Source organism: Acomys minous, assembly GCF_964271855.1.
Source record: "Acomys minous genome assembly, chromosome: 8".
Taxonomy (NCBI): domain Eukaryota; kingdom Metazoa; phylum Chordata; class Mammalia; order Rodentia; family Muridae; genus Acomys; species Acomys minous.
Window position 1 is genome coordinate 15,573,294 of NC_140489.1, and position 21,964 is coordinate 15,595,257.

Below are 21,964 nucleotides of genomic sequence, written 5' to 3' on the forward strand. Positions count from 1 at the left end.
ACAAAACCTTGGCTTCCTTCAGCTGGTTATCACAGAGGTGCTGTCACAGTGACCAAAGCCTAAACAGCACACCCCCTTGCCTATTGCCTACACTGTGTTCATCACTTCTGAAGGCTCTGGAGCTAGGCTGTGGAGGTTTTAAGGGCACAATGCCTGCCTAGTGAGGGTTTAGAGATAGGCAGTTCCTGGTGGCTGCTTCTTGGGGATCCATGAATCTATGCACAGTTACTCTTTGATACTGTGTCGTGGCTTAAGTGGGAGCACAGCAAAGTGAGCAAACTGTTAGAAACACACTACAGATTTTGTACATGCTGCATGGTGCAGGCTGTACCTAAAAGGTCTGCTGTGAGCATCCTACAGCTGTCTCCATAGAAAGTTACAACTTGCGTAACTTCCGGGAGTGATAATTGTTCTCTGTGAGAGTGTGTTCCAGGTTAGGGGAGCACATGCACACCATGGTGGACCTGGTCAACTGCAGACTGGCAGGCAGTGTCCTCTCCAGGGAGGTCCATCTTGATTCCTGGTGGCAGCTGCTTCAGTAACCTCCTGAGCTGTGCCAACCACACGTGACCTGGATGGGCAATGGCTCTTCATAAGCCTGAACCCTGGAGAAGGTTTCTGACGTGGCTGAAGAGGTGGGCGGAAGTATAAGGGTGGAATAAGCAGCCAGGATTTTGACAGTTATTATAATGACCACCACTATTATTTCTGTCTATCCCATAGTGCTCCATAGTAAAGATTCTCTGGTAATTGTATAGATATGGAAACTTGGCAGATACTTCTGTCAGACAATTTGGCCAAAGTCACCACCAGGTGATTATGTGTCAGACTTGCTTAGACCTGGTGGGCTGTGTGGCATAAGCAAATTTTGAAGGACAAGACACATGGTGATCTTCAGAAATGGACCCATTGTTCTTTTCCCTGCCCACAACTTTGTCTCTGGTCATCTGACCACATCTTCCTCCTCCTCACATCAGCACAGTAGCCACCCTCGCCACAGTCCCATTTTTTTCCCTCATAGTGAAGCATCAGCACCTTGTGTCATCATCCACCTCCCCACTACCACTGTGATTCCTCATGGGTAGACTCCTGGCTTGGTGAAGATGGTCCCTGTGGAATCAGAAAACCTGGAATACCATAATGGCTACCTGTGTAGAAAAGACAAACTGGCTAAGCTTCTCTGTTCCTCGGTTTCCTCGTGCTGATAATGGCATGGAGGCAAGAGTATTGGAACACGAATCACGGTGTGTGAATGACAATCCATATTGCTCTCTTGTCACTAGAGGCTACACCCTGTCAACAGGAGGTGAGTAAAAACTGATGGACCACTTTCTTTGCAAGAATATGTTTATTGATCCTTTGCTCTACCTCTTCGTTTTGGGTGATGAAACCAGAAATGGTCATTGGTCATGTGAGGTTGGTCATCTGGGTTTCTCTGCCCTAAGTAGAAGTGATATGGCGGAATGGAGCTCATCTGAATAAAATGCCCCATGGAGCTGCAGGGTTGAGGACTCCAAGACTGTACCAGATGTGGTGAGGGTCAGGAGACCCTGCCAGCCCAGTGGGTAGCAGGGTCTGGAGAAAGGAAAGCATAACATATGAACTCAGCACCAGGTGGAATGAGATTCAGTGCAGCAGCTTATCCTGTCCGTCCTGGGCCTGAGTGATTCACATGGTTGGCCTTTAAGCTTGCATGGTCCCAGAAGACTATGGAAGCTATGGCAGATGTGACCAGAATTTGTGCTGGGACTGCAGCTACTTTCAGTGCCTAGGTATGGGCAACAGGCACAGAAAGTGGAGTCAGCAGTGAAGAAGAATAAAGACAGAATCCAGGTTGAGAAACATGAGCAGGTTGTCCCAGGAGGCCTGAGAGCCTGACACTGACATCTGAAGGCTCCTGTGCCTGTGGGAGCCACAGAAATCGTGCCTGTCACTTTCTAAGGCAGCTAGAAAGCGGCCAATCAGAACATGATTGACAGGGGCACACAGGGAATCACATGCAGGCTCCCTCCTGGGATCCTGGGCAGAGGAGTCACACCTTGGGGTTGGTGACTTTTGACATAAAGAGGATAAGCTGACTGTTAGTGTGACAGATAATCATGAGGAATGGTCTGTCAAAACGCACAATCATACTTCTTATTATTAGACAACATAGGACAAATTTCATTCCTGTAGCAGCAGCGGCTTCTGTGCCTTTCTCAGCCACGTCCATCATGGCCTTGTGCACCACCTGTGGAGTTAGAAACACACACTCAACTAGAGAGTAGAGAGGGCAGCAGACAAACCTGGAGCATGCAGCGACTGCTGACCTCATGTACAGGAGAATTTCTTTGCTGCTAATATGAATTCTAACATTGTGTTTTCCAAGTCTCTGCTCAGGGTGTGCGATGAGGCATGCCCTGGGTTTGCTCAGTGTGTGCATCTGTTTTGCCTTCAAACCCACCACACACTGGCTTGGCAGTGCAATTTGGTGGCACCCACAGTAGAGCACAAGTTGATATCTATGGTGCCATGAGTCAATTATAGGCCCTTACCTCTTATTGTCTCCTGGCGAGATTTGTCCGTTTTTTAGAGGGACAGAAATGCAGGTGTGCTCACATATAGCCAATCATCACCTGCCACCTGCCTTCAGCATCCGCATTCAGGAACCAATGTGATCTATCCAATGTTTCTTTGCTTACCTGAGAGACGCATAGATCCTTGTCTCCTGTGACGCGAGACAAATCAGCCTGTGAGGAGGAGAAGACTTCCCTGATTCCCAGCTCAGGGAGGATTTTCTCCAGGCTGTAGTCAGTGGAGATGGAGAACCTGGGCAGGTAGAGCTCACCGATCATCCTGAGAGTGAAAAGGAGAAATGAAAGTCAGTGGACTCCATGGCCCCATCGACCCACCATGTAGCTGGGTCTCTTCTCCACAGACAGCCCTCTCACTGCAGAGAGACCATCTTCCCATCTGGACATAGACATTTGTTTTTGCCCTTCCTAATGTGTTTGCAGCAGACAGGAAGCAATTGGTGCTAGCTGTTCCTTTACTGAGAATGCTCCCCTCCCAGATCCAGAAAATGCAGTCCTTCCCCTGTCATGCTGACCCTCAGGTGTCACCTAATGTCCCTTCAATTTAAAATTGCACACTGCACCTTAGCCCAGCTTTCACTCACCGGGACACTCCCATTCTAAACCTCACACCTTTCCCCATTTTAACTTATTAAATGGTGATTAGTTTTATTTCCATTCCTACACTCTCTTTTCCTATAGATGAATCCTCAAGGGTAAGTTTCTGCCTTGGTCTCTGACTTACTCTCAGGGACTAGGTCAGAGCTTGGCATATAGTAGATCTAGGAATCTCCATTCTACACACTGTGAATGAGTGAGTGATTAACGGATAATGTGTCTACATAGGGCAGAGCTGATTCTTAGATGTTTATCTCTTCCATACTTTCCTCTGCCTTCCAAAAGCCATTCATGAATCCTTGTAATTTAAGGCCTGTTAAAGATAGAGGAAACATCGACTCCTCTTGTAGCTCATCTCAGTTTGTAAAGAGAACTCTGACAGTTAAATCAGGCGCTACAATTTGGAGTCAGCAGAGGTGCATTCAACTCATGTGCACCTGTTCCCTGCTGACTCTCCACTGTCATCCTGGCCACTAGTGAGACTCTGAGCTACAGGGACAGTGAGCCACAGGACGACAGCAGGACAGGAAGCCTGGCCAGCTCTGGGTCGTGTAATACATACGTGGGCCTCAGAGAGTCCTTCCACTTCCTCAGGGTCTCTGGCTGCAAGCTGGCTTCCAACTGCTGCATCTTGCCCTGGTCAGGGAGGATGAAGAGGGCGCTGGCATTGCCTGCATACTTCAGCTCCACCACAGAGCAGCACAGCTCCTCATCCCGGAAGTAGGGTGTGGTCAGGTCCTCAATTTTCATCATGGGCACCATCACAGACCTCTTCTCATCCAAGTGGAAATGGGACTCAAATGTGTCATGAGGGTCAAAGGGCGTTTTCCATTTGCCTAAATGTGGAGCAGGCTGTCAGATCGTAACAACATTGGAAATATCCCAGTTCCACTCCATTGCTTCCCAATTTGGATTGGGAAAATATGTTGTATGAAGAATTATGAATGATATGTGATCCTGATCAGAGGTCAGGGATTTGAGACTGCGGTGTATAAGAGAGACATGAGGGTGCAAATGGTGGGAAGAATTGGGGATCCTTTCTTCATTAGGGAGAACTATGTCTAAAAGACAAAGGCTTGTGGCACAGGTTTTCAGGTAAACAAGAAAAGACTGAGTCCTCACACACAGTGGTCAGGTGATGCTGGTCCTCAGTGTGAACCACTTTAATGAAGGCAGAGCCCAGGGCCAAGAGTGAGCTTAGAGTGAAGCTTGTGGGTCCTGCAACTTTTCACACTTGGATCTTCCGGCTTCTGTAGATAGTGGGCTAAGTAAGACATGGCTTAGGAGTCCTTTTCAGACATGAGGGGTACACACCCACCTCTGTGAAGCACAGATACCCTGCTCAGACTTGCCTCAGAGTCCAAGTTCGTGTGATGATCTGCATGTAACTGTGGGACTTGGTATTGTGACAAACTTGGGCCCAGGATGCAGCAGCCTAAATTAACATTCCCACCTCACAGACAGGCAGCGTTTTAGCTTTGGTTTGGGGTCCAGCAGAGGCACCCATGCCCTGCAGTCTACGTCTTCAGGCCGTCACTCTGTGTCTCCTGTCTTCAGAGCACAGCAGCTCTGGGATCTTCTCTGCTCCTGTCCATGGCCAGTTGGTTTCCTGTCTATAGTCTCACAGCCTGTCCTCCCCCTTCTCTGGACTTCCCTATGCCCAGATCCAAATCCCCCCCTGCCCTAGTCCCAGCAGGACTATTGTCAGGTTTCACTTTGTGGGGCCTCTTCTCCTTTCCTTCGGTGTCAGGCAGGGAGTTGAGGGTGTGGGCACTGGATGTCACCCCACTTACCTTTACCCATATGAATTCCAGCCAGTCTTCCATCAGTCTGGGCCCCTTACCCTGTTATCCTACATATGGCCAAGGAGTGAGTCTGGCTACTGTGCCCTTCCACAGGGCACAGGGTAGTTATTTTACAAAACCCAAAAGAGATGAAACACCCAGACACTAAACACAGAACACAGCCTGGTTGACACATCCATCTGACAGCTTTCCCCTCATCCCTCCTCTCCATGCCCAGGTCCAAGTCATCAGAGAAGTCTCAGGGGAGAGATCCTCTTAGGAATTCCTCCAGGGCTCTCCACTAACTGTGGCTATAACACTTGCACCCTGAAAGTCAGGGTAGCCATGCTCCTTACAGAAAAACTCCACAGCCCAGCTGGAACATGCAAGAGATGGAGACTCTCTCATGGGATAGAAATGTCCTGTAGGAGACATTGTATGCCACGGGCAGCCTGAGGGACCTGTTTGTGGAGGGACTATCCATGGCATATGTCACTTATGGAAGCCTGGCAGTACAAGGTATGGCATTCTGATAGTAAGCTGTTGTAAATCACAGATAAAATTCGTCCCCTTAGATACAGAGCTCTGTGGTTCTATAGAGTCTCTACCAAAAATTGCACATCTTTCTAAGAAAACTCATAGTGCAGATTTAAGAGTTGTGAGAAATAAGAAGTTAATCACCCATGTCTCCAAGCCTGTGACATCTCCTTTCCAGCAGCCAACCTGTGAATACAGGTTCCCAGCCAGCATCCTCCCCCTCCACTCCCAAACTAGTGACCAGTCTCACCTTTAAAGTAGATGTAATTCACCAGCACCATCAAAACACTGTCATCCAGGTCAGAGATGAGTTCCTTGATCTTTTCCTGGGTCTGTTTCCTCACATAGTCATTGATGAGCTTTTTGGCCTCTTGAGGCTGCTGGAAGTCGGCCATGAAGGCTTCAGCCTGGTACAGAGCCCTTGCCTTCTCCTTGAACTCTGCCAGGATCTGCAGGTGCTTTTCAATAAACATGGCGCTGCCTGTGCTGATCTGCACCTGGTCCCCTGGCTGGCTGAGCATGTGCAGGAGGTGCTCATATCCCTGTTGGAAGTCTGTCTCAGTGTTCTCTTTGAGATTGAACTTGAGACCCTCTAGGATCTCTTTAAGGGTGTTGCTGTTTGCTCCCAGGGATAGGAAAGCCAATGCGGCTGAGATACTGAAAGGGGAGAAAACAACATTTTCCTCTGGAGTCTTCAGAATCAGCTCTTTGTAGAGGCTGAAGGCAAAGTCAGTGTTGCTGCAGTCCAGTGGCCGACTTTTCACTTGTGTCCCATTTTCTTTGTCTTCCTGGATGGAAGTGTTCCTCCCTGATATTCCTGCTGTGTGGCTGAAGTTACTAGGTGAGGTGCCAGCCATTTCTCTGTCCTCCTTTGAAAAGAAAAGATCCTTTGAGTATGTGAGGTCCAAGATTTGTCATGAGGAACTTCTAGTTTTCCCACCTGGTCTGGGTTGAGGTTGTGCTAGACTGCCCCTTGCGGGCTGTGTTACCATCAATGGGAGGTGCTCTAGCCACTCTGAGGCTACCACTGTAGGAAGTTCTGTTGCTGCAATCAATTCTCCTGTTAGAGGGTTCCTTCATCCCTGCCAAGCTACCTCAGGTTTGAGAGAATCCCTGATAGGAAGAAAAAAGAATAGTGTCTGATACCTGGACACAGGATGGCTATGTGGTAGAAAGCAAATAGGTACACCAAACTGAGCAGCCTGTTTAGTGGCAGATTACACTATTAGTAAAAGTGTCTGGCTTATCACAGGCATAGGAGTGGGCTTGGAAACTGTCTAGAGGGCCGTGTCCTCGATACCCTACAGCACTCCAACTGAAGGCTGGTGAACTTTGTAAACACAGCAGCTCAATGCTTCCTCTGTCCACACCGTAGGGGCGATCAGAGGAAAAAAGTATGTGCTAGAGAAGTGGGAAGATGAGGAAGACCAACTGGACAGAAGACAACATGAGAAGAGAAGAAGATGAAGGCATGCAAAAGTAGAAGACGGGGTGGGGGGCAGTAGGATGGAGTTTGTAAGGAGGAGGATAAGGTGAGGAAGCAGAAGGGAAGCTGGAGGGGAGAGGAGAGAAGACTAGAAGAATGTAGGAGGAGTAAGGAGGGAGCAGGGGAGGAAGGTGTCCCTGGGCCACTACCTGCCACATGCCTGCAGAGGAGCCAGGAGCCTCAGCTGCCTTCTCCCTCTGTCAGACTGGTGCAGCCACCATTTCTTCAGAACAGCATTCAGCAATATGATAGTTCAAAAATTATTTGCAGAGAAAAGAGGCAGCTAGTCTGTTTGTGTGAAAGAAGACGTGGCTTATTGGTGGCCCTTCTTGCCTATGGGATTTATGAGGAAAGTGGGGCCCCAGGCCCCAAACATGTCCCCTCAGCTGTGAGCATGTAGGCATGCCACCTCCTGAAGAGGGACTCTGTTCCAGTCCTGTGTCCCACTGGCTCCTACAGCAGCCCCAGGCTAGGCAAGGGCTCAGTACTTCCTTTCAGTGGAGAATGAGAAGGAGCAGCCTGCATTCACTCTAGAGGATCCACTGTGCCTGCATCTGCTATAGACATGGAGACTCAGACTGCAGAGAAGATATTTCTGCACTACAGGAATGTTCCCGCATCCCAGCCCCAGTACAGCAGGATCTAGTCCTTACCCTTCTCCAAACCAAGACTTCACACTCATGCCAGGACCACACAGTTCTGGGAAGCCTCCTTTCTCAGTTCCCAGAGAGAAGGTATCAGGGCATTACCTGCAGAGGAGATGTAAGCTCACAGTGTGTGTTAGGTGAGTTCTGATCTTCTTGTTGCTGCTGCCCTCCTGATGTGTTGCTCTCCAGAGAACACTGCTGCCTATATATTCCCCCAAGGGACTCCTCATTCTTCTTAGGAAATGCAGGCCCAGACAAGCTGTTCTTGAGTTCAGATTGGAAATGGACACACAGGATGGTTTCTGGTAACACTTAGTCATAGGCTCCAGCTGGCAGAACCACGCCCTTGTGGGAAAACCCTCTGTGGTTTCCTGTTTTGGCTTCTCTTCCATTATTCAGCATGCAACAGGGGACAATCAGAGAAAATCAACTGAGCCCAATCCTTGAATGCCCTTGTCACCAGGGAGAAATTTAGATTATATTTGCCATGGACTAGCTCAGTCACTCAATAGGAATACAACTCTTTGTCCACGCTCTCCATTTCTTCAGGGAGACTCACACATAAATAATCACAGACATCAATGTTGACAAGACTTGGTCTACATCTACATAACTGTAGGTTATGGGATGTTCTAGAAGCAGGGATGGGTACATTCTAGAGGCTTGCTCTCCACTCCTTGGCTTCACACCACTGAAGGGGAAGCTGCCTGTGTCTGTCAGTGGAGGGAATCTGAATGGAGTCTGTGTGTGAAGAGACTGACTGGCTGATGGAATGTCAGGGCTGTAGAGAGGCTGGAGAACAGCATATCCACCCAGAGGCTAAGTCCCTCATGAGGGACTAAGTTCTGCCTCTATGGAACATCCATGTGTTGCCTCAGTCTGTCAGGACTAACATTGTGACAATAGGATCTGTGAAGTCAATGGGCAACTAGCTTTAATTCAAACCCTAAGAACACCAACAGATGGCATCTTGAGCCTATAGAGAAGCTGTGGGGAGGATTGTAAGCTTTGTCATAGGTGAAAGCAGTCTTGGAGGGCTTTGCCCTTGGACACACCATGGATACTCCCTGAGATTAACCTTGAGATAGACTGGGTGGAGCCATCCGGGGTCTGGAAATCAGGAAGCAGAAAGGAGGGGAGTCAGAGGGTTGGGGGAGAAACTCCAAATGGATTATTGCATTTCTAATCAACCCTCCATGGGAGGAGGAGACTGGCCCTTGCACATGAGAGACAGGCAGGTAGAGAGGACCGAGAGGAGCAGCGTGTTCAGACCCATCTCAAATGCATGTGGATCGGGAAAAGGATCAGCGAACAGGCCTCACCAGTGCACCAGCCAGAGACACATTGGGACCTGTCCTGTGTCATGGACACTGGAATATCCCCTCTTATTTCCTTTTAACCTTTTTTCCTCTTGTGTAAAACAGTTGGGTTGTATAATAAAGTTTAACTGTAAGAAACAGAGCCAACAAGAAGCTTCACCTTCTGGAGGCACCTGCCTCTCTGAGATGCCCACCCATGCATTTTAAACATGCCTTGATTTGTGACTTTCTTGATTTTGTAAAGCTATAGTTTTCCTGAAACTGATTCCTCTTTGGACATTAAATTTGGTAACCCAATTCTGTGTTCTCTGACCATTGTCATTCAAAATGGCTCCAGAACAAAGTATATTTTCTTCACTTTACAATGAGAGCTGTAGGTTTTGTGTGAGCAGGTAGGTGTTAGATCCAAAGCCATTGCCCTCAAATGGGAGTCCTGGTTCTAAAAAGCAGCATTTTGAATGGCTAAACAAAGCCTCAAGGTGTATCTCTGTATATCAGGGAAGAAGATCATCTATGGCCCATATCTGTTTGACAGGAGTCACCCTAACATTTGCACAAATACCATCTACTTCGGGCAAGGGACCCAGATCCCCTTCAATGCAGACAGCCTGAATCAGCTCAGGGCTCCCTACCCTGATGTCATAGAAGGTCTGTTTTCTTTTCTACCATTTAATTATTCTCTCAGTTTCATATCGAGAGAGAGAGAGAGAGAGAGAGAGAGAGAGAGAGAGAGAGAGAGAGAGATTGCTTTGGCACTTGACTCCAACAAATCTTTCTTTCTACACAAAACATTGTCTAGTTTGACGACATCACTTGTCCTCTGCTTACAGTTGAAGCTGAAATCAGGAAGAGAACACTGGGCCCCTTTTTAAGGGACCTATGTACCCAAAGTGAATAAAACTGCTGATTTTTCATACACCTCCGACTATAACTCTTGATTCTGCCTCTCAGATTCATCTCCACATTTTAGAGATGCCCTTTCAAGCTGTTTCTCTCTTCCACTGTATTGGCTAGACTTATTCCAGCTCGAAACCAACTATAGATATGCTAGGGGAAAGAACTTATAAGGAGAAAATGGCTCCCAAAGTTGAGCCAGTGAGCCAGCCTATAGGGCATTCTCAGTAATTAAGTGGAGGGCCTAACCCACTGTGGGTGGTGACATCCCTGGTCTGCAGGTCCTGGGTTCCATACAAAAGCAGAAAGAGCATGCCATGGAGAGCACGCCAGTAACGCACACCTCCATGGCCTCTGCAGAAGCTCTTGTCTTCAGGATCCTGCCCTGCTTCAGTTCCTGCCCTGACATCATTCACTGACCAGCATTGCTGCAGTAGTGTGTGCCAAGATATCATTTCCTCCCCAGCTTGCTTTTTGTTCATGTTTCAACACAACAATAGAAACCCTAGCTAAGTCATTCTCATACTCTGCCCACTCCTATGTCTACCCCTTCTTGTTTAAATGACATTTTGAAGTTGCCTCCTCTCTTCTGTCCTCTCATGGGGTCACTGAAGCCTGGTGTCTCTCTGTCTTTCTAGACTCCAAGAGCCCATTGACCAAGCGAAGCTGGTGTATCAGACAGCCACACTCCCATTCCTCCAGTATCCCATCTGTGTAAAATATAGCTTTCCACTGTGATACTGAGTATCTTTCTGAGAAGTTACACTCTTATAGGGGACACCAGGGATTGAGATGCTGTTCTTAAATCATTTAGGGCAACCCCTTTCTCCCTTTCTATGGGGTTCTCCTTGTAGTAAGATTCCTCCAGCCATTTTCTAAGTCTCTCACACTCTTCCTTAATCTGAAATTCTCAATGCCACCATTTCAAGGTTGTCCTTCATCCAGCTTGCCCTGTCTCCCCCTTGTTCAGTCATGGTCCCTTCCCATGTCAACCTGGACTCTTCCACTCCACTTGCTTGTCTCCTTAAGCTTCTTAACCACCTCAGTCATTCTACCTCACCATCTTTTTATTTTAACTCCAATATATCGTGGCTGCAACATCAGCTTGATAAACATTTGCAATAGCTAGGAGGGAATGTATTTGCTTACCAGAATCCTGCTCTGCGTTATCTTGAGGTCTTCATCACTGAGTCATATTGCCATCAATTGTGAGTTTTCTAAGAAAGCAATAGTTATCACTGACATCTCAGTGATAACTGGTTTTGTTCAGTTCTGATTAGGAAATAGTCTTACTATGTAGAAAAGTGTTATGTTTTGTGCAATGACCTTATAGGCCCAGAGCTTGAAAATCTTCAGGAGCCAGTGCTCACTTTGACTAAGGCTGTGAGTTCAAGGGATTTAAGTGGCCGAGTTCTGATAATGATTTCTGTTTCTAGTTCCTTCAGAGAGAAAAAGCTCATCACCCACTGCCATCACCAATCAAAACTTTTCCTGCAACACTGCTGTTCTTCAAAGGAACCAAGATCTGTAATAAGCCCTTCTACCTTCAAGCCATGTCTGTCGTGTTTTCTTACCCAGGAACAAGAAAAACAACTCCTAAATCACCGTTGACCTCAAACTTGTAATCTTCCTGTGCTGGCGTCACATGTGTGCTCAGCCTCCACTTTGACAGTCCTTTCCAGGCCTCTTTCAAACCCTCCCCAAATCACCTCTCTCCTTTCTTCCTCCTAGTTTTCTCCCTGTTTTGCCTTGATTTTCCTGTATCTTCCTCTTCTTCTCTTTCCATGTCTCTCACTACCTCTCTTTGTCCCACACCAGAATTTCAGTCTGAACCATCCCTTGAATAGGCTCAGAGAGATTTCCCATCAAAAGCCATGACATGGCTGAGGGTTTAGCTTAGTGGTAGTGTGCATGCCCAAACAACACAAGGCCCTGGGTTCCTTCCTCAGCAGTATAGCTGAATGAAATAAAAATCATGAGCGTGAACTTGAACACAGAACCCCCAGTACTTGTCAAGTCTTTAGCGGACAGTGTGACTCACAAGAGGCCTTGTATCACAACCACTCAGCCTGGTTCCTCATGGGTGCCTGGCTCTGGGAGTTAATCCATATTGCTTGTTATTTAGACTGTGTTTTGAGGGCAATTTATTCTTCATCAGCAGAAGAGTGAGAAGACCAGTCTCGTTTTTCATCCTTATGACCAAGGGAGAGAGTAAGGAGAGACATGCCAGAGATAACACACAGTCTCACAGTGAGTTGAAGGAGGGGAGTCCATCATCTCTGACTCCATCTTATACTGGTTCACACAGTTTCAGCCCTTTATGTGTTCCCCCACAAGAGCCACTTGGGCCTGGGAATATATTTGACATATCCATGGTCCAGATGATAAACCAGAATAAGTAAAGGGAACCAAATATTAGGAACCATAAGTCAAAGTTATTTGTCACATTGTTATTGAAATGTGTACTAAGCTCAGACATGACTGAAAATGTAAAATTAACCTGACCTACATCTAACTTGTATGTAACTTATGATCTATGTTATCTGTGCTTTTAATAATTCTGTGCCCCTAAGCTTGGGCATCTATAGATTTATCAGGAGTCTAGCCTATTCTTGTTCTGGCTATCAATTATAGTAATTAAAACTGACTTTGGCTTAAGAGCATTGATGTCAATATCTTTCTCAGGTGGATCATTTCAACAACATAGCAGTTTCTAACAGCGAGTTCCTACCTATGCAGGAGTTCCCCCTTTGGACCCTGTGTCTTCTGGACATCTTAGTTGCTCCTTCTTTCATGCCTAAGATCCTGTGCATCATCGGTAGCCCTGTTGAGGTGAGCCTCATTGTTGACCCCCTTCTGTGTACGATGCCAATGCCAAATACCTACAGTTAATGCTGAACCAGGGAGGAGTCTGAACCAGAGCATCGTCCATTCTATCCATCAATATAGCCCTCGTCTCTCTGGCCAATAAGGAGCCTGGCATTGATGACATAGTAACATTAACAGCTGAAGAAAGGTGCAGCATCCCAGCTTGTGTCAAGGGTGGACTCTTGTCAATTAACCCTTATATATCTTCAGAATTCTAGAGACAGATACTTCAATGTTTGAATGATATGGTCTCATATGTCAATCGCGAGTAGCACCATTAGAAGGTGTGGCCTTGATGATGGAAGTGTGCCACTGTGTGGGTGGCCTTTGATGTTTCATAATCTCAAGTGGTGTGATGTGGCTTTCACTTCTGCTGCCTGTTGAGCCAGATGCAGAATCCTCAGCTCCCTCTCCAGTACCATGTCCTGCTGCATTCTGCCATGTTTCCTGCCATGACCGTAACAGACATAATCTTTGAACTCTAAGCCAGTCCTCAGTGACACAGTTTACTTTATTGGAGTTGCAGAACTATGGAACCCTAACAAAGACAATGGGTCTGAGCTTGCAGACATTTGTTCTCTTCATGGGGATTGTCTCCTCAGTCTCACAGTTCTGAGAACTTAAAATCTCCCATGTGTAAGTCAAACCAGGGATCCACCATACAGTCTCTCCTCAGTCTGCTTTCTCCTCCTCTTCTAAGATAGAATTTATGTGTTTCAGTGTGTTTGTGGTTGTGTGTGTGTGTGCATCTCTGTGCCTATCCATATGGAGGTGAGAGGTCAACCTCAGCTAGCCTTCTCCATCCACCCTCATGTTTAAGATGGTGTCTGCTTATAGGTCCAGAAGCCAAAGGCTTGGCTATGGTAGCCAGCCAGAAAGTGCAGGGGAACCACCTGCTTTCATTCCCTAGAGTTGGGACCACAGTTCATGCTACCACACTTGGCCTTTTCTTTTCCATTTCAGGGACTAAACTTCAGAAACTCATGCATGAGTGGCTAGCTCTTTGCCCATCCAGCATGCCCCCTGCCTTCATTCTAATGATAGTGTCTTTCCATATAAATGGTTTGACTTGGTCAAGCCCAAGTATTGGAGACAGCAGATGCTAGACTGAGCTCTGTAAAACTATGATTCCAACAAAACCTTGGCTTCCTTCAGCTGGTTATCACAGAAGTGCTGTCACAGTGACCAAAGCCTAAACAGCACACCCCCTTACCTATTGCCTACACTGTGTTCATCACTTCTGAAGGCTCTGGAGTCAGGCTGTGGTGGTTTTAGGGGCACAATGCCTGCCTAGTGAGGGTTTAGAGATAGGCAGTTCCTGGTGGCTGCTCTTTGGGGACCCATGAATCTATGCACAGTTACTCTTTGATACTGTGTCGTGGCTTAAGTGGGAGCACAGCAAAGTGAGCAAACTGCTATAAACACACTACAGATTTTGTACATGCTGCATGGTGCAGGCTGTACCTAAAGGGTCTGCTGTGAGCATCCTACAGCTGTCTCCTTAGAAAGTTACAACTTGCGTAACTTCCGGGAGTGATGATTGTTCTCTGTGAGAGTGTGTTCCAGGTTAGGGGAGCACATGGACACCATGGAGGACCTGGTCAACTGCAGACTGGCAGGCAGTGTCCTCTGAATGGAGGTCCATCTTGATTCCTGGTGGCAGCTGCTTCAGTAACCTCCTCAGCTGTGCCAACCACACCTGACCTGGATGGGCAAGGGCTCTTCATAAGCCTGAACCCTGGAGAAGGTTTCTGACGTGGCTGAAGAGGTGGGAGGAAGTATAAGGGCGGAAGAAGCTGCCAGGATTTTGACAGTTATTATAATTACCACCACTATTATTTCTGTCTATCCCATAGGGCTCCATAGTAAAGATTCTCTGGTAATTGTATAGATATGGAAACTTGGCCGCTACTTCTGTCAGACAATTTGGCCAAAGTCACCACCAGGTGATTATGTGTCAGACTTGCTTAGACCTGGTGGGCTGTGTGGCATAAGCAAAGCATGAATGCATGGTGATCTTCAGAAATGGACCCATTGTTCTTTTCCCTGCCCACAACTTTGTCTCTGGTCATCTGACCACATCTTCCTCCTCCTCACATCAGCACAGTAGCCACCCTCGCCACAGTCCCATTTTTTTCCCTCATAGTGAAGCATCAGCACCTTGTGTCATCATCCACCTCCCCACTACCACTGTGATTCCTCACGGGTAGACTCCTGGCTTGGTGAAGATGGTCGCTGTGGAATCAGAAAACCTGGAATACCATAATGGCTACCTGTGTAGAAAAGAGAAACTGGCTAAGCTTCTCTGTTCCTCGGTTTCCTCATGCTGATAATGGCATGGAGGCAAGAGTATTGGAACACGAATCACAGTGTGTGAATGACAAGCCATATTGCTCTCTTCTCACTAGAGGCTACACCCTGTCAACAGGAGGTGAGTAAAAATTGATGGGCCACTTTCTTTGCAGGAATATGTTTATTGATCCTTTGCTCTACCTCTTCGTTTTGGGTGATGAAACCAGAAATGGTCATTGGTCATGTGAGGTTGGTCATCTGGGTTTCTCTGCCCTAAGTAGGAAGGATATGGCGGAATGGAGCTCATCTGAATAAAATGCCCCATGGAGCTGCAGGGTTGAGGACTCCAAGACTGTACCAGATGTGGTGAGGGTCAGGAGACCCTGCCAGCCCAGTGGGTAGCAGGGTCTGGAGAAAGGAAAGCATAACATATGAACTCAGCACCAGGTGGAATGAGATTCAGTGCAGCAGCTTTTCCAGTCCGTCCTGGGCCTGAGTGATTCACATGGTTGGCCTTTAAGCTTGCATGGTCCCAGAAGACTATGGAAGCTATGGCAGATGTGACCAGAACTTGTGCTGGGACTGCAGCTACTTTCAGTGCCTAGGTCTGGGGAACAGGCACAGAAAGTGGAGTCAGCAGTGAAGAAGAAGAATAAAGACAGAATCCAGGTTGAGAAACATGAGCAGGTTGTTCCAGGAGGCCTGAGAGCCTGACACTGACATCTGAAGGCTCCTGTGCCTGTGGGAGCCACAGAAATCGTGCCTGTCACTTTCTAAGGCAGCTAGAAAGCAGCCAATCAGAGCATGATTGACAGGGACACACAGGGAATCATATGCAGGCTCCCTCCTGGGATCCTGGGCAGAGGAGTCACACCTTGGGGTTGGTGACTTTTGACATAAAGAGGATAAGCTGACTGTTAGTGTGACAGATAATCATGAGGAATGGTCTGTCAAAACGCACAATCATACTTCTTATTTTTAGACAACATAGGACAAATTTGACTCCTGTAGCAGCAGCTGCTTCTGTGCCTTTCTCAGCCACGTCCATCATGGCCTTGTGCACCACCTGTGGAGTTAGAAACACATCACTCAACTAGAGAATAGAGAGGGCAGCAGAAAAGCCTGGAGCATGCAGCGCCTGCTGGCCTCATGTACAGGAGAATTTCTTTGCTGCTAATATGAATTCTAACATTGTGTTTTCCAAGTCTCTGCTCAGGGTGTGCGATGAGGCATGCCCTGGGTTTGCTCAGTGTGTGCATCTGTTTTGCCTTCAAACCCACCACACACTGGCTTGGCAGTGCAATTTGGTGGCACCCACAGTAGAGCACAAGTTGATATCTATGGTGCCATGAGTCAATTATAGGCCCTTACCTCTTATTGTCTCCTGGCGAGATTTGTCCGTTTTTTAGAGGGACAGAAATGCAGGTGTGCTCACATATAGCCAATCATCACCTGCCACCTGCCTTCAGCATCCGCATTCAGGACCCAATGTGATCTATCCAATGTTTCTTTGCTTACCTGAGAGACGCATAGATCCTTGTCTCCTGTGATGCGAGACAAATCAGCCTGTGAGGAGGAGAAGACTTCCCTGATTCCCAGCTCAGGGAGGATTTTCTCCAGGCTGTAGTCAGTGGAGATGGAGAACCTGGGCAGGTAGAGCTCACCGATCATCCTGAGAGTGAAAAGGAGAAATGAAAGTCAGTGGACTCCATGGCCCCATCGACCCACCATGTAGCTGGGTCTCTTCTCCACAGTGAGCCCTCTCACTGCAGAGAGACCATCTTCCCATCTGGACATAGACATTTGTTTTTGCCCTTCCTAATGTGTTTGCAGCAGACAGGAAGCGATTGGTGCTAGCTGTTCCTTTACTGAGAATGCTCCCCTCCCAGATCCAGAAAATGCAGTCCTTCCCCTGTCATGCTGACCCTCAGGTGTCACCTAATGTCCCTTCAATTTAAAATTGCACACTGCACCTTCAGCCAGGTTTCACTCACCGGGACATTCCCATTCTGGACCTCACACCTTTCCCCATTTTAACTTATTAAATGGTGATTAGTTTTATTACCATTCCTACACTCTCTTTTCCTATAGATGAATCCTCAAGGGTAAGTTTCTGCCGTTGTCTCTGACTTACTCTCAGGGACTAGGTCAGAGCGTGGCATATAGTAGATCTAGGAATCACCATTCTACACACTGTGAATGAGTGAGTGATTAGGGGATAACGCAGCTACATAGGGCAGAGCTGATTCTTAGATGTTTATCTCTTCCATACTTTCCTCAGCCTTCTAAAGCCATTTATGAATCCTTGTAATTTAAGGCCTGTTAAAGACAGAGGAAACATCTACTCCTCTTGTAGCTCATCTCAGTTTGTAAAGAGAACTCTGACAGTTAAATCAGGCGCTACAATTTGGAGTCAGCAGAGGGGCATTCAACTCATGTCTACCTGTTCCCTGCTGACTCTCCACTGTCATCCTGGCCACTAGTGAGACTCTGAGCTACAGGGACAGTGAGCCACAGGACGACAGCAGGACAGGAAGCCTGGCCAGCTCTGTGTCCTGTAATACATACGTGGGCCTCAGAGAGTCCTTCCACTTCTTCAGGGTCTCTGGCTGCAAGCTGGCTTCCAACTGCTGCATCTTGCCCTGGTCAGGGAGGATGAAGAGGGCGCTGGCATTGCCTGTGTACTTCAGCTCCACCACAGAGCAGCACAGCTCCTCATCCCGGAAGTAGGGTGTGGTCAGGTCCTCAATTTTCATCATGGACACCATCACAGACCTCTTCTCATCCAAGTGGAACTGGGACTCAAATGTGTCATGAGGGTCAAAGGGTGTTTTCCATTTGCCTAAATGTGGAGCAGGCTGTCAGATCGTAATAACATTGGAAATATCCCAGTTCCACTCCATTGCTGCCCAATTTGGATTGGGAAAAATATGTTGTATGAAGAATTATGAATGATATGTGATCCTGATCAGAGGTCAGGGATTTGAGACTGCGGTGTATAAGAGAGACATGAGGGTGCAAATGGTGGGAAGAATTGGGGATCCTTTCTTCATTAGGGTGAACTATGTCTAAAAGACAAAGGCTTGTGGCACAGGTTTTCAGGTAAACAAGAAAAGACTTAGTCCTCACACACAGTGGTCAGGTGATGCTGGTCCTCAGTGTGAACCACTTTAATGAAGGCAGAGCCCAGGGCCAAGAGTGAGCTTAGAGTGAGGCTTGTGGGTCCTGCAACTTTTCACACTTGGATCTCCCAGCTTCTGTAGATAGTGGGCTAAGTAAGACATGGCTTAGGAGTCCTTTTCAGACATGAGGGGTACACACCCACCTCTGTGAAGCACAGATACCCTGCTCAGACTTGCCTCAGAGTCCAAGTTCGTGTGATGATCTGCGTGTAACTGTGGGACTTGGTATTGTGACAAACTTGGGCCCAGGATGCAGCAGCCTAAATTAACATTCCCACCTCACAGACAGGCAGCGTTTTAGCTTTGGTTTGGGGTCCAGCAGAGGCACCCATGCCCTGCAGTCTACGTCTTCAGCCTGTCACTCTGTGTCTCCTGTCTTCAGAGCACAGCAGCTCTGGGATCTTCTCTGCTCCTGTCCATGGCCAGTTGATTTCCTGTCTATAGTCTCACAGCCTGTCCTCCCCCTTCTCTGGACTTCCCTCTGCCCAGATCCAAGTTCACCCTGACCTAGTCACAGCAGGACATTCGTCAGGCTTCACTTTGTGGGGCCTCTTCTCCTTTCCTTCGGTGTCAGGCAAGGAGTTGAGGGTGTGGGCACTGGATGTCACCCCACTTACCTTTACCCATATGAATTCCAGGCAGTCTTCCATCAGTCTGGGCCCCTTACCCTGTTATCCTACATATGGCCAAGGAGTGAGTCTGGCTACTGTGCCCTTACACAGGGCACAGGGTTGTTATTTTACAAAATCCAAAATAGAGGAAACACCCAGACACTAAACACAGAACACAGCCTGGTTGACACATCCATCTGACAGCTTTCCCCTCATCCCTCCTCTCCATGCCCAGGTCCAAGTCATCAGAGAAGTCTCAGGGGAGAGATCCTCTTAGGAATTCCTCCAGGGCTCTCCCCTAAAAGTGGCCTATAACACTTGCACCCTGAAAATCAGGGTAGCCTAGCTCCTTACAGAAAAACTCCACAGCCCAGCTGGAACATGCAAGAGATGGAGACTCTCTCATGGGATAGAAATGTCCTGTAGGAGACATTGTATGCCATGGGCAGCCTGAGGGACCTGTCTGTGGAGGGAGTATCCATGGCACATGTCACGTATGGAAGCCTGGCAGTGCAAGATATGGCATTCTGATAGTAAGCTGTTTTAAATCACAGATAAAATTCGTCCTCTTAGATACAGAGCTCTGTGGTTCTACAGAGTCTCTACCAAAAATTGCACATCTTTCTAAGAAAACTCATAGTGCAGATTTAAGAGTTGTGAGAAATAAGAAGTTAATCACCCCTGTCTCCAAGCCTGTGACACCTCCTTTCCAGCAGCCAACCTGTGAATACAGGTTCCCAGCCAGCATCCTCCCCCTCCACACCCAAACTAGTGACCAGTCTCACCTTTAAAGTAGATGTAATTCACCAGCACCATCAAAACCCTGTCATCCAGGTCTGAGATGAGTTCCTTGATCTTCCCCTGGGTCTGTTTCCTCACATAGTCATTGATGAGCTTTTTGGCCTCTTGAGGCTGCTGGAAGTCGGCCATGAAGGCTTCAGCCTGGTACAGAGCCCTTGCCTTCTCCTTGAACTCTGCCAGGATCTGCAGGTGCTTTTCAATAAACATGGCGCTGCCTGTGCTGATCTGCACCTGGTCCTCTGGCTGGCTGAGCATGTGCAGGAGGTGCCCAAATCCCTGGTGGAAGTCTGTCTCAGCGTTCTCTTTGAGACTGAACTTGAGACCTTCCAGGATCTCTTTAAGGGTGTTGCTGTTTGCTCCTAGGGACAGGACAGCCAATGCAGCTGAGATACTGAAAGGGGAGAAAACAACATTTTCCTCTGGAGTCTTCAGAACCAGCTCTTTGTAGAGGCTGAAGGCAAAGTCAGTGTTGCTGGAGTCCAGTGGCAGACTCTTCACTTGTGTCCCATTTCCTTTGTCTTCCTGGACTGAAGTGTTCCTCCCTGATATTCCTGCTGTGTGGCTGAAGTTACTAGGTGAGGTGCCAGCCATTTCTCTGTCCTCCTGTTTGAAAAGAAAAGATCCTTTGAGTATGTGAGGCCCAAGATTTGTCATGAGCAACTCCTAGTTTTCCCACCTGGCCTGGGTTGATGTTTTGCTCTACAGCCCCTTGCGGTCTGTGTGACCATCCATGGGAGGTGCCTTAGCCACTCTGAGGCCACCACTGTAGGAAGTTCTGTTGCTGCAATCAATTCTCTTGTTAGAGGGTTCTTTCATCCCTGCCAAGCTACCTCAGGTTTGAGAGAATCCCTGATAGGAAGAAAAATGAATAGTGTCTGATACCTGGACACAGTATGGCTATGTGGTAGAAAGCAAATGGGTACACCAAACTGGGCAGCCTGTTCAGTGGCACAGATTACACTATTAGTGAAAGTGTCTGGCTTATCACAGGCACAGGAGTGGGCTTGGAAACTGTCTAGAAGGCCATGTCCTCGATACCCTACAGCACTCCAACTGAAGGCTGGTGAACTTTGTAAACACAGCAGCTCAATGCTTCCTCTGTCCACACTGTAGGGGCGATCAGAGGAAATGGTATGTGCTAGAGTAATGGGAAGATGAGGCAGAAGAACAACTGGACAGAAGACAACATGAGAAGAAGATGAAGGCATGCAAAATAGAAGACTGGGGGGGCAGTAGGATGGAGTTTGTAAGGAGGAGGATAAGGTGAGGAAGCAGAAGGGAAGCTGGAGGGGAGAGGAGAGAAGACTAGAAGAGTGTAGGAGGAGTAAGGAGGGAGCAGGGGAGGAAGGTGTCCTGGGCCACTACCTGCCACATGCCTGCAGAGGAGCCAGGAGCCTCAGCTGCCTTCTCCCTCTGTCAGACTGGTGCAGCCACCATTTCTTCAGAAAAGCATTCAGTATTATGGTAGTTCAAAATTATTTGCATAGAAAACAGGCAGCTAGTCTGTTTGTGATGAAGAAGAGTTGGCTTATTGGCTGAGCTGTTGTCTTGTTCTGTCCCTAGGAGAGGATGGAGCCCTTCTTCTTGCCTATGGGATTTATGAGGAAAGTGGGGTCCCAGGCCCCAAACATGTCCTCTCAGCTGTGAGCATGATAGGCATGCCACCTCCTGAAGAGGGACTCTGTTCCAGTCCTGTGTCCCGCGGGCTCCTACAGCAGCCCCCAGGCTAGGCAAGGGCTCAGTACTTCCTGTCAGTGGAGAATGAGAAAGAGCAGCCTCCATTCACTCTAGAGGATACACTGTGCCTGCATCTGTTATAGACATGGAGACTCAGATTGCAGAGAAGATTTTTCTGCACTACAGGAATGTCCCCTCTTCCCAGCCCCTGTACAGCAGGAATCAGTCCTCACCCTTCCCCAAACCAAGACTTCACACTCTAGGTAGGACCACGCAGTTCTGGGAAGCCTCCTTTCTCAGTCCCCTGACAGAAGGTATCAGGGCATTACCTGCAGAGGAGATGTAAGCTCACAGTGCGTGTTAGGTGAGTTCTGATCTTCTTGTTGCTGCTGCCCTCCTGATGTGTTGCTCTCCCCAGGGCACACAGCTGCCTAAATATTTTCCAAAGGACTCCTCGTTCTTCTTAGGAAATGCAGGCCCAGACAAGCCGTTCTTGAGTTCAGATTGGAAATGGACACACAGGATGGTTTCTGGTAACACTGACTCATAGTCTCCAGCTGGCAGAACCACGCCCTTGTGGGAAAAACCCCTAACTATGGTATAAATAAGCCACTGGTTTCCTGTTTTGGCTTCTCTTCCTTTATTCAGCATACAACAGGGGACAATCAGAGCAAATCAACTGAGCCCAATCCTTGA

General features: G+C 47.8%; 1 protein-coding gene across 5 annotated transcripts in view; it reads right to left on the reverse strand.

Moving 5' to 3' along the window:
• Positions 1 to 21,808, reverse strand: part of LOC311603729 (serine protease inhibitor A3F-like) — a 34,970-nt gene extending 13,162 nt beyond the window's left edge. Inside the window, exons 1-8 of one of the 5 annotated variants that reach the window (XM_084792818.1) lie at positions 21,598 to 21,804; positions 19,576 to 20,194; positions 17,566 to 17,839; positions 16,516 to 16,669; positions 5,742 to 6,360; positions 3,733 to 4,006; positions 2,682 to 2,835; positions 696 to 2,230 (exon numbers count right to left, since the gene is read on the reverse strand). In XM_084792818.1, coding sequence (XP_084648944.1) covers positions 2,033 to 2,230; positions 2,682 to 2,835; positions 3,733 to 4,006; positions 5,742 to 6,360; positions 16,516 to 16,669; positions 17,566 to 17,839; positions 19,576 to 20,182 — 2,280 coding nt within the window. In that variant the 5' untranslated portion in view covers positions 20,183 to 20,194; positions 21,598 to 21,804 and the 3' untranslated portion in view covers positions 696 to 2,032. Of the gene's footprint in view, positions 1 to 695; positions 2,231 to 2,681; positions 2,836 to 3,732; positions 4,007 to 5,741; positions 6,361 to 7,726; positions 7,916 to 15,159; positions 16,064 to 16,515; positions 16,670 to 17,565; positions 17,840 to 19,575; positions 20,195 to 21,597 lie in introns of those variants that run through there. The other 4 variants (XM_084792817.1, XM_084792822.1, XM_084792819.1 and 1 more) reach the window with 4 other exon arrangements.
• Between the last annotated feature and the right edge of the window lie 156 nt (positions 21,809 to 21,964).